The 12,072-nt window shown below is 26.1% G+C and overlaps 1 protein-coding gene across 2 annotated transcripts; it reads right to left on the reverse strand.

Moving 5' to 3' along the window:
• Positions 1-44: 44 nt before the first annotated feature.
• On the reverse strand, positions 45-11,566 carry LOC107171296 (uncharacterized). 2 transcript variants are annotated; one of them, XM_089224617.1, is made up of 7 exons: positions 11,136-11,562; positions 10,845-10,920; positions 10,636-10,772; positions 3,685-4,047; positions 2,878-2,953; positions 1,056-1,163; positions 45-246 (listed from the first exon to the last, which is right to left on the reverse strand). In XM_089224617.1, the coding sequence occupies exons 1-7, from the start codon at positions 11,261-11,263 to the stop codon at positions 166-168; spliced, it is 969 nt and encodes a 322-aa protein (XP_089080743.1). In that variant the 5' UTR covers positions 11,264-11,562; the 3' UTR covers positions 45-165. The 2 variants fall into 2 exon arrangements, with proteins under 2 accessions (XP_089080743.1, XP_089080744.1); XM_089224618.1 differs by lacking the exon at positions 1,056-1,163 and having other exon boundaries at positions 11,136-11,566.
• Positions 11,567-12,072: the final 506 nt, after the last annotated feature.

Consider the following 12,072-nt stretch of genomic DNA (forward strand, 5'->3'; position numbering starts at 1 on the left):
TACCATCGCGGGATATATCGTAATATTATATAGATATAATAGTGTATTGATAAAAATATTTGTATTTTTTATTATATTTTTAAACAAATTTTTTTTCTAAACGTATATATAGAAGATTTTTGTAGATAAACGCAATCGTGGAATATTTTTACGTCCTCTGCATAATCACGGTGGTGAACAGTAACCTTTTTTCTTCAAGCCTTTTATGCTCTTGCCGTCGATAGATATGTCAAAACACACGTTTATCTAAAAAACAAAACAAAAAATATAAACTTGGAGGTAATACTCTAAACATTTTTGATTCCCTGTACACACAAATAATATTATAATATTGAATCTATTGAAATACGAACGCGTCGTAGTGTATGACAAGAAGTTTATTTGGTGTATAAAAGAGATTTTTACCTATCAGATAATATACTCATCAGTCATCACATATCACAGTATCACACGCATAACATTACAATCTACCGAATCAGATTTCTGTAGTTCAATAAATGTATTTAAGTCTTAACGCGAATACATCGCGCAAAACTTAGCTTAAGAAAATTTTTATTTTTATTTTTTTTTAAAGAAAACCAATTGTAATTATAGGTTTATAATTAATTATTATGAAAATCATAATATACGGATATTTGAAATGTCTGAAGTTGGGGGGGGGGGGGCATTAGAACATCTTTGAGTAGGCATACGCGACACGTTTGTAAAATTTTGGAATCATCTGAGTTTTGATATTATTTCTTTTACATCGAGCTGAGGAATGATTTGAAGATTTTGAAAACCCATTTTTAAATATTTGAAAATGTCTGTACCTATTTTAAGTTACTATATATAGCTATGAGCTATATATGACAGGGATTGAGTGAAATTGTCCCCCCTCCAATATTATTATTATTTTTATATCAGACTTGAAAACGGTTTGATAATTCTGAAAACCAAGTTGCAAATTGAGTACAAAATTGTTGAATAAATTGTTGATGTCGAGTGAGCCAACTTCACGCACGCGACTGCTTGCGGGTACGTATAATAATATATTATTATTATTAATTATTTACCGAAGTGTTGACATGAGTTGCAACCGAAGTCACTGGTCTTGGTAATGCATGGTTCCTACCAGGTGTGCTAACGGCTGAAAACCAGCGTTTCTTTTTGTCCACTATCTTCTGCAAGTATAATAATTAATAATATTATAAATAACTATTATATAATGCCATATTAATACGCATTACACTCTATGTACAAATATAGCCGATCGCAATGATTAATTGTACAATATTATGCATGAGCTTTTTTTAGTTTCCTCAATAATTTATTTACACCTCATGTGAGTGTACTGTAATATTTGATATGAAAAGTGTTTTTGATGTTTCAATTGTATGTAAAGAAAGTTATGTAGTAGATGTTAGATAGATGTTAGGTAGTGTGACATATCATCGATAAATGACATAACATTTGTTCAAGTCATTGAAATGGATTGAAATCTATTAAAAATAATAGTTTAAAATATTATTCACAGTTATTATACACAAAGAACTAGGTAAGTATAGGTATAGTAGAATTCCTAATATATAATTTGATTAATATTAATGATGAAAAATACAATTTGATTCAATTATTTTAATGGCGTTCATTTAGGCTTGAAGGATATTCATACAATATAGTCACGCGAGGTTGAAGGAAAATACAAGTGCCTTCTACTTAGATAGCCATTTATCTATACTAAATAAATGTATTTGTTTTGGTATACAGTTTACCTACACTATAAAACATGCTTTATTAATACGTAAAATGAATAGTAAATTCACCAAAATAGTTGTGGTTAAATATATTACATAATATATCAAAATTCATAAGTTGTATTTTCATATTGTAAGAATGAATAATGACTTGTCCAAAAAAAAAACAACACAATATTTTACATGATTACAATAGTTATGTATTAACGTGCTTTAACAGCTGATATGAATTATTCACGACCTTCAAATAAAATTGTGCTCTCCTACAGCTTTTAAATACCTATGGGATTGTGTAAAACAGTGTTGGGTGTGTAAAATATTATACATTTACTGTCGTTTTTCTGTTATATCAGCAAACACAAGTAAGTACCTACTTAAATAAAAATGTTAGCTCTATAGAAATATAGAATATAAAGTAGATGTATAGAATAAATAAAATCCATGTTCCGACCTATGTATCATTTTAGATAATGTATAGTTCATATACTTACTACTGTAGGTAGCTTTAAAATTTTCATCACCTTCGTAAATTAAATGAAACCGTTTTTAATCAACCGAATGTTTGTAAGCATTATGGTTTTAAAGGGTACCTCATATAAAGCGGCCAATATCTAAATTACTAAAGCTGTCTCATAGTTTAATGATGTTCATTATTCAGTTTGAATGGATTCAATAGCCTAACCCAAGAGCAAGGTATACGTGTATTATGTGATTCAGTAATGATTTCTATGTAAACTAAAATTGTTATGGGAATATTAATGAACTTCATAACTTGATAATATATTATATTTTATACATAAAGGTAACTTCTATAATATGATTATCATTATATTACAAAGTGGGGGGTTTTTTTTTAATGCGTAAGTCAGATTTATTTAAATTGTTGAATATCGGTACAAATAAGTACCTTACCTACCTACGTCATAACGAACCAGCTACATTCTACTATTATTATTTATAAATTTACTATATTGTTATTGATACGTATACATTAAATTCCAATTATATTTTTAAGTATATAGGTACGGCTTACGCAAAACATGAAAAGTGGTACCTACATAGTATTATTGTTGTTGGTGTCTAGTGCGTCATACTGCAAAGCACCTATAATAGATGATGCATTAAGAATTAGATAACTTACTGTATGATGTGTTTCGATTGGTGGCAAAACATTAATGTTCCTTTTTGGCCACGGGTTTTTATTATATTTTTTGGTACTGGAAATGAAAACAAAATATTTATAAAATAAAATATTGGTATCAGAGTATCAATTATTCTAATTTAAATAGTTAATATGTGCACATAATTAGATTCATTTTATAGTAAATCTATCCAGAAAGTCTATTTAGAGACAATTTTTAAACCTGACAACTTATTCATAAAATATTTAGCTACTTTACCCAACTTTGCCTCAGGTATGTAAGAAAAAAAATTTCTTGAAAAAAATGAAACAGAACACTAAGATATTTGAAGCAAATAAAAACCTAAACGTATTATCTGTTATTCAAAAAACAAAATAACTACGACTGTAAATTACTAAATATTCTATTCTATTATAATTATTGGAACAGCCTATTTTTTGGAATTTTTAATTTTTGGTGACCCACTATGCTAATATCCTTTGATTCTGACAAAGAAATAAAATTATATAATCAATATTTAATTTAATTTATCCATATCAAATAGTAGTCATATCGTATATAACTTTATATAACTATTGATTTCTAGACTGAATTTGTATAAAAAATAATAAAAATAACAGAATATTATATACTTAAGTGTATATTCTATGTTATGACTTACGAGTTACGACGCTTCGAAAATAAAAATTTAAGTTATTCAAATGGCAGTTAAGTGAATAGCATTGGAAATAATTCTTCGAACAATGACTTTGAATAAATTATTTAAAACAACCCATTAATAAATATATATATATTTATTTATTTACTTTTGTTGTTGGCATACAGGTCTACTGGTTTGGCTAACCGTTTCTAAATTTGAACGGGATTTAAACATTATTGACGGTCTGTTTGCTGGCAGTATAGATGAAACAATTAATGCGGACTCTATTCGACCGGAAGAATTCTGTTGTGATTCTAACACAGATTGTCTTTGGCATACACTTTTGATTCTAGTTTTGTCTAATATTCGTTGCCATAAAGTTTCCGTCATGATCTTTATAACTTGATTGCGGAGTAAATCAAAATCCCTGTTGTTGGTGGTTGACGGTCTACTGTCAATATGGCAACTTTGTTTATCATCATCCTTCGCACTCTTTTCACTTGAATATTGAATTCGTTTTCCAACTATTCTGTAATTTTTAATATTTTTTATAGCATGAATGTGAGTTACTAAAAAATATTGTGTGCGTTCAAATAAAAGTGTGTTAATGTAATAGACACTGCACTAATACTATATTTATTACCTATGAGTAATGTTTTATAGATACTAAATAGACAAAAAGAAACCAAATTTGTAGTTTTTATTGTGAAATAATGGAATAATTAATTTTATTCCCATAAATAGCTTGTGCACATGTAGGTACCTAAAAATATGAACGCTTCAACACACAATGCAAGTTTAGGGAGTATTATAAATTATAATACATAAATTTATAAGTTGTAACATAATATTGATGATTTAATGCACTCTAAATAGTAAGTAATTTATATATGTAGTTACCTACTTAACAGTAATTTGGTTTCACGGGACGTTTGTGACGTAAATTTAATACAATAGTACCTTAGTGTTGTATTTTTGAATACATTAAAATTATGTATAAAATTATTCACTACAGTAAAAATAAAAAGTTGGAAATGATTGTAATGCTTGTAAAAAAAAATTGCCTAATCTACTAATATGGTTCATGAATAAAATTTCATGAACTCAATTATTTTAATTATAATTTTATATTATAGTTCTTTCAAAAACAAAAAAAAACAAAATACCTATTAAATTATATTATTACATTAGTATCGTAGGTATTGTTGTATAATATGTTTGAAGGTCTCTACAATTTTAAATTAATTTCCAATAATTATTAAATATATTTACGAATTTAGGAATACCCCGAATACCCATGTATTCACATTGTATTGTACCTAATTATTGCAATTTTACATCCAATTTTTAATATTTTATAAATTTAATTTTTGAAATCAGCAGCTTTGAAATCTAATTCATCATTTTAAACACTGTGAAATAATTAAACTGTTTTCTAATGATCAAACAATAAACTTTACACTGAGATATTCGATGTCTGTGGTCTTTTATGAAACAAATAAATTGTTTGCCAATACAAGTTTTTATATTAAAATGTCTGATTATATAGTTAAAGTTAAATTACTTTGAAAAAAGAATAAAATATTTAAATAATAATATAAAATGAAAATTGATTTTTATTTTCTATTATCTAACATAGATTTATAAAGAAACCTGAAGTGTGAACGTTGATATCGTATCTCGAACATTTAAAATGTTAAATATAATTTTTGAAAACTTAAAATAAATCGAATAACAAAATGCAGAATTGATATTTTGTCAATATCTAATCAACAAACAAAACTGTATTAAAATAGCAATTAACTTCCCTGGGTTATGATTGTTTTGAGACATTGATGTAAAATATATAGTGCATATTTGGTACATGACCAATAAAAACGTGTGAAATTAATTTAATTTAAATCATTAACAATAATTAGGTAGGTAGTGTAAAAGTCGTAAGGGTATTATTGAGATTTTGCATCAAAGTATAGTTAATTTAGAGTATATTTATTTATTTGAAATAATAATGATAATAATATAAAAATTATATATTAATGTAGATATAATTTTATAAATTATAAGGATTATATCGCCATTCAAGTAATAATGAATTATCTAAAATATTTACATTAAATGTAGTTTTTATACTAAAAAAAATAAGAGTTTAAGGAAAGAATAAGATACAAAGGTTACCTTTACTAATTTACTTCACAGAAATTTGAAATTTTCTAATATATTTTAATGAAAATAACTTTTAACATTCAAGTACCTACTTAAGTATTTTAATTTATTTCTAGTGAAGTACAAACTTTGACACTGAACCTTTTATAAATAGCTAACCTAACCTTTTTAGTTTTTATATATGTATACCTTGATGTGCTGTCTATATATGTATATCATATACTCTGTATAATTTGCGATGTTGACATCAGTTAGGTATAGATATGTATACATTAAGTATACATATCAAGGGTCTGTAAGTTGGGTTCGGGACTGTCATTTAACCTAAAATGTATTCGTAGACTATCTGAAAATCAATAGAAAAAACTTGTCTTAAAATTTTTATACACAGCGAGAGCTTGGAGTTAAAAATATGTGAAACCCAACTGATTCATGAACAAATCAAATAAATTTAATCTCAATATTAGGTATAATAAGTTATTAACGGATATTATCAATAATACGTTTAATGGAGTATAAAATAAGAATAAAAAATAATACTATAGTACTGTGAGGTAATAAATAATAATAATTGTTGTACGTATTCGATAAATTATTACTAGTATTTTGTAAATTTCATAATGTATTTACGTATTTTCTATAAATAGTAATTAATAGTATTAAATTATTAGGTACACGTGTACGTACACATATGTTTCACGAGTTTATAATTAGTATCTTTAATTGTCGCGATCGTTGTCTGTCAGAACATTGACCAGGGCGAGATTAATTCCGAGTACCTATTTTTTGTTTAGGTCGCTATTCATCTGTTATTTATCTCTATACTATATTATATGTGGAAGAGAATTGATTATACGACATTTTATAATTAATACTGTAACTCTGAGTTTTTCTTATAATATGTATATTCAAGTACTCAGGTATTCTATAGTATCGACAATATTTTGCTATTTTATGAAATTTTTAAGAGCTTATAATAGTTTATATACATTACATTATAATTTAGGGAGAATTTATCATTGAAATCGTTCACGTTTTTTAGATAAAATAAAATATAATTATAATATCATGTTATAATTTTAAATTATTACATTGTTAGCGGTACTAATTATTTTTTGACTGTTTTTAGAACACAGTATAATAATACTTAAATTAAGACTAAGGATAGTATCTTTAGCAGATTTTGAAGCATACTATGTTGCATATGTTATATGGTAAAATAAATTTGAATTTAACTGTTTTTAATTTGTAAAAGAGTAAAAAAGGTTAAACAGTTACATATTTATTTCGAATTATACCTTTTGGATCAATTATTAGATAAAACTAGGGTACTTTTAAAGTGAAACATTTACTATCTTAATTAGAAATGGGACATATTATAATATATTCCATAATACGAGTACTTAGAATATTTATCTTTATGTATTGTATTCACTGTTGTTGGATATATTATTTTCAATTTAAAGATATATTAATAATTTCTAAAAATTTAAAAATAAATACTTATTGAGTTAAATAGTTCTTAAAAACAACGAACAATGTCAAACATTAATAATATTCATATTTAAAATATTATGGTTTATTATAATTTATTATGCATTTACTAAACCTTGTCATGTCTTAATAAATTAAATGAAACTAAAGTAATAAATTAAAACCCAAATCGTGTTTAAAATAATATTGTAATTGAAATAAAATAAAATAAATTGAAATAGTGACTTTAGCAACACGATTAGAGAAGAAGGACGTGATTAATATTTTTATTATTAAACCTAAATTTATATCAAGCTTTTAACTATCTTGCATACAGTAGACATTGTAATAATGCCCACAGTGATATGATATCTTTGTGGACCTTGATATTTGATTATATGTAAGTACATAAATATATTAAAATATTAATAAGACTTATATGATTTATCAGTTAAATTAATTATGCTTTTAAGATTAAAGTGATATGTCATCACGACTGGTGTATTTCTTAAATATTCATTAATTTATGTAAGTGTATTACACTTTCTATGCCATAGAAAAGGTATTATACAAACATACAATTTAATGATTTATTGCGACTATAGTATATTTATTGAACATTGTGATGGACAAATTGGTACAAGTCAAAGAAATGGTTAATATACTTAAATAGTTGTATTTATGTTACCGCCATTCGTTTGATTGATTTTGAAAATGAGAAGCATGGTGAATACGATGCAATGTAGCATTACATTTCAGTGGCACAAAAACCATTAAGTGAAACTGTGAAAACCTTTGGACGGAAAAAATAATAATATATATAAATACCAAATCTAGGCCAAAATAGAGGTAGATGATGATCTGATGATGGTGAAATAATTATCATGAAAGTAAAATTGGCAAAAACTAAAATGGTGTCAATAAAAAATAACGAAATTTAAAGCAAGTAAAAAAGTCCAATTTTCATGTAAAAATATACATAATTATTCACATAAAATAGAAAAAGAGGTGATGCACATTATGACTACAGTTGCAGTTAGTAATTAGATAGAAGTTAAGATATAAATCTTAGCTATGTTTTAAAATTTAATTACAAAATAATTTTTTTAACAATATAAAAATTGATTCACTGTAAAACATAAATATATTTTGCCAACTATTGCCACGGGTTTAATACATTATCCGGTATGTATCATGTGGATAGGCTAGATTCACGTAGGTTTTCTTTGATAAATTATTCAAGCCACACAATTCCTCAGATCGTTTATACTTATTTCAAAAAGGTTGTATATTCACTTATAAAGGGGAAAAAGAACAAAAGAACTCAAAAGAATAATCTCAAATTCCTCTGAAAAGATCTGCACTCTCCGCTCTCTCGAATAGGTACACGCCACACTATTTTACAAATAAACGCACCTGCATTTTCCTTCTTTGCTTTATTTTAGTTATTTTTAGTATCGAATATCGATCGTATTTTACCAGTGATCGTATACAAATTATGATATGAGCGTTCATCACACATAACTTTTATTATTATTTACTTTAATATTATTGTTTATTCTTCAATATTTCCAACAAACCATTTCTAAATAAATTGTGTTCAGATAATATTATCTCTGATAACATACCTTTTTAATTTATCCGCTGCAAATTGTGTTTTGCTTTGGATTTTGCTACTATTACTTCGCTATTGTTTCTTTCATTATTCTGAACGGATATCATTTAATATGATCAGCAATAATTTAAAAATAGTATTTAATTATTAATCATAGGTATTTATGATAAATAATTTATCTACTATATTACTGTTACCTATACCATTAACACCATATACCTGTATTATACTGTACTTCCTTTATTTAAATATTAATATTAAGATGATTGTAAATAACTTGTAAACATGTTTTTCCGGCTAATGACTTTATTGTTGAAGCCTTATCATTAATAAAAAAAAAAAAAAAATTTATCTACTAATATATGAACTTACATTACTCTTAAAGATATAAGAAACATTAATTTTTTTTTTTCAAGCTAACAATTGAATGAATATTTTCATACTGCTTTAAATTTTTAACATGTATTATACTTTGTATACCTGACTTTGTATTGATTTAATTATACTATTAAAATCACACGGCGTTATAGATAGGCTATTTAGGTACACATCATGTGTTGGGTCTGTTTCATTGTTATTTTACAATGGTACATGTACGTTATAATTGATAATTGCTTAAATAATTAATATTCAATACATCCAAGTGAGAAACAAGTGTAATTTTAAGGTATAAATTAAGTATAGGTAAAGCGGTGAAACGATACTATTGTGTATATCGTTATGTCTAGAGTGATTATAGTAGTAGTGGTTTTCTAAATTAAAAAAGAAACATGTACAGGTGGTATATATAAGATCGAATATATTAATTATTAATTATATCTTATTCTATATGATAAAATACAAAAATTTGAAACTCCTCTAAAAGCATAGCTTGTGTTGGTGAGTTGTAATTTAATTTAATTATTGACAATCATAAACATATTGTAAATAGATAAAAATTACATTCATTTGTGATTAATTATAAATAAACTTGCGTAAGATTTAAGTACAAATTTAAATCATTTACATTATTAAAATTATATTTATTTATTCTAAGTATTCTATATAATTTTATTAAAATTTAAATAGAACATTTCTGAATGAAATTTTCTGAAATGAAGTTATAGTTGCGATAGTTGTTGTTTTTATTTATTTATTTACAATGAGTCAATGAAACTGTGTGTAAATGTTACAGTGAAAAATTGTTTTTGTTTCATCAAAACTAAATGCATTACAATGAATTACAAATTATACCACATTATAACTTGTAATTAACAAATACCATTAATATTTAAAAATATTTTCTGGTTTAGGTACTATTGGTTTGGAACCAATAATATAACTAAATATGATTATTTTGTATAACCAATGTGATGATATATTTTATTCACACTAAAAATGTCTCCTCTCCACTTATATTGAACGTTTATCAGCTGTGTTGCAGTTAATTTTGTGTAAATATTCTGGGTGTTGGAAAACTTGATTTATAAACTAATCACATATATGTATATTATAATTGTTTACTGAATATATAACATTATTTGTATAGATGTCAAATACACCATTTGTGAAAACTCACCTCAATTTTTTGTAATTAGTAGTAATTTACAATCTCGCAATTATATTATTATTTTATAGTGTAAAACTATATTTAATTTTTACACATAAATTTTAAACGAAATAATATTTATTTTCTCGATATTCTACCGATATAGTATAATAAATTGAATTAGTTTAAAATATTTACGAGAAAAAATCATGTCATTTTTTAACTATGCAAGTTATTTTTATAGTAGGTAGGGGTAACCTACGTGAATTCGTAAAATGTACAGTAAATCGTAATAACTCTTATATTTATAATAAACTATGAATTTAGGAAATAACAACCTTAAGTGAGGAATTTTTTTCCATTGATCATATTCAGATCGTAACCGGTCGTGACATGTGTCAGAAAAGTCCTCTTCGTTGTGAAGTATACGTGACGCTTCGTCCAGGAAATCTGCGACTTGATAACTATCCTCGGCCTACCAAAAATTCACCGCTAAACGATCATGTTGTAACGTTTAAAATGTATTTATTGACGCATATATACATACATCTAACCACGAAGCAGTTGAATCCTCTGGTGTCGGTAACGTCATGGAACTATAATTGTCAGCAACATTTTTGGCGCTAAATTAAAAATATAAACACTGTTTTATGGAACAAGTTCAAGTGTGGTAAGAAACGTGTATCGCAGTATAAGTAGCAATTATTTTCATTCAATATTTTTTTTTTCACCAACATAATTTTCGTCATAATATGTTCAAACTTGGCAGCTGATAATATTATGACGTAATGAGCATATATGATCACTACAGTGGACGCTAGACTAGAGGAAGACCTACCAGCTGAAATCCGGCGTTGTGGAAAATGTTGACTCTACGGCGTTTCGCTTGTTAATCAAATTGTACGCCACCGACAAATCGTGTGACATACGGACATCGCATCGTTTCTTCCGGTTCGTCACCGTCATGGTTTTCGCGGTTGTTATCTTGTCGGATTATTCCCTCGGGAATAAAATTGTATGGCATCGTTTTACGGCACGGAGTCGTGGGTCATGAAAATTAAAGTTGAATCGATACATCCACTGCCTAGGCGACTAATGTACAAACTCACAACGACCAGCGTAGTAGCGTGCGTATATGCAACGGGGCGCACCAGGCGGCTAGAGAAAAATAATCGATGTCTCATGAAACATTAAAGAAAACAATTATTATAATCGATTTTTTGCCCAACAAAGATCGGCTTCATAATCACGTCCATGAATTTTATTATTAAAATAAGTGAGCAAGAACGTCGTATGATCAGCAACTTTTAATAGTAAATATTGTATTTAATCATACTGCCAGCAGAGTTCGGAATTGGATTTAGTAACTTAACAAAAGCAATTGCGAATTTACATATTTTGTATTTTAATTTTTATGTGTAACTATTTCATTATTAACTAATATATATATATCATCAACACTAAAAATATAAAAAAAGGTTATGACAAAAAATGTAGCAATTTCGAAAGGTAATGTTGCAGAGGATTAGGTTCAGTTAAATAGCGGGTTTACAAAAATAATCTACGAATACTGTCAAAAAACCTAACAATAGAAGTATTTTTATAATTTTAAACTAAATTTGATTTTTTTTTTGTCAGGGACATATTCATTTTTATTGGTTTTAAATTGAAATATAATATTGTAAAATACTTTTTTATTTTATAGTAATAACTTGAGTTTTAATTCAAAAGCTAACTTAATTAACACTGTTTCATAAAAAATTAAAAACTTTAAT

This window comes from Diuraphis noxia, unplaced genomic scaffold (genome assembly GCF_037042655.1).
Source record: "Diuraphis noxia isolate RWA-SAM2 unplaced genomic scaffold, SU_Dnox_SAM2 contig0003, whole genome shotgun sequence".
In the NCBI taxonomy this organism is placed as follows: domain Eukaryota; kingdom Metazoa; phylum Arthropoda; class Insecta; order Hemiptera; family Aphididae; genus Diuraphis; species Diuraphis noxia.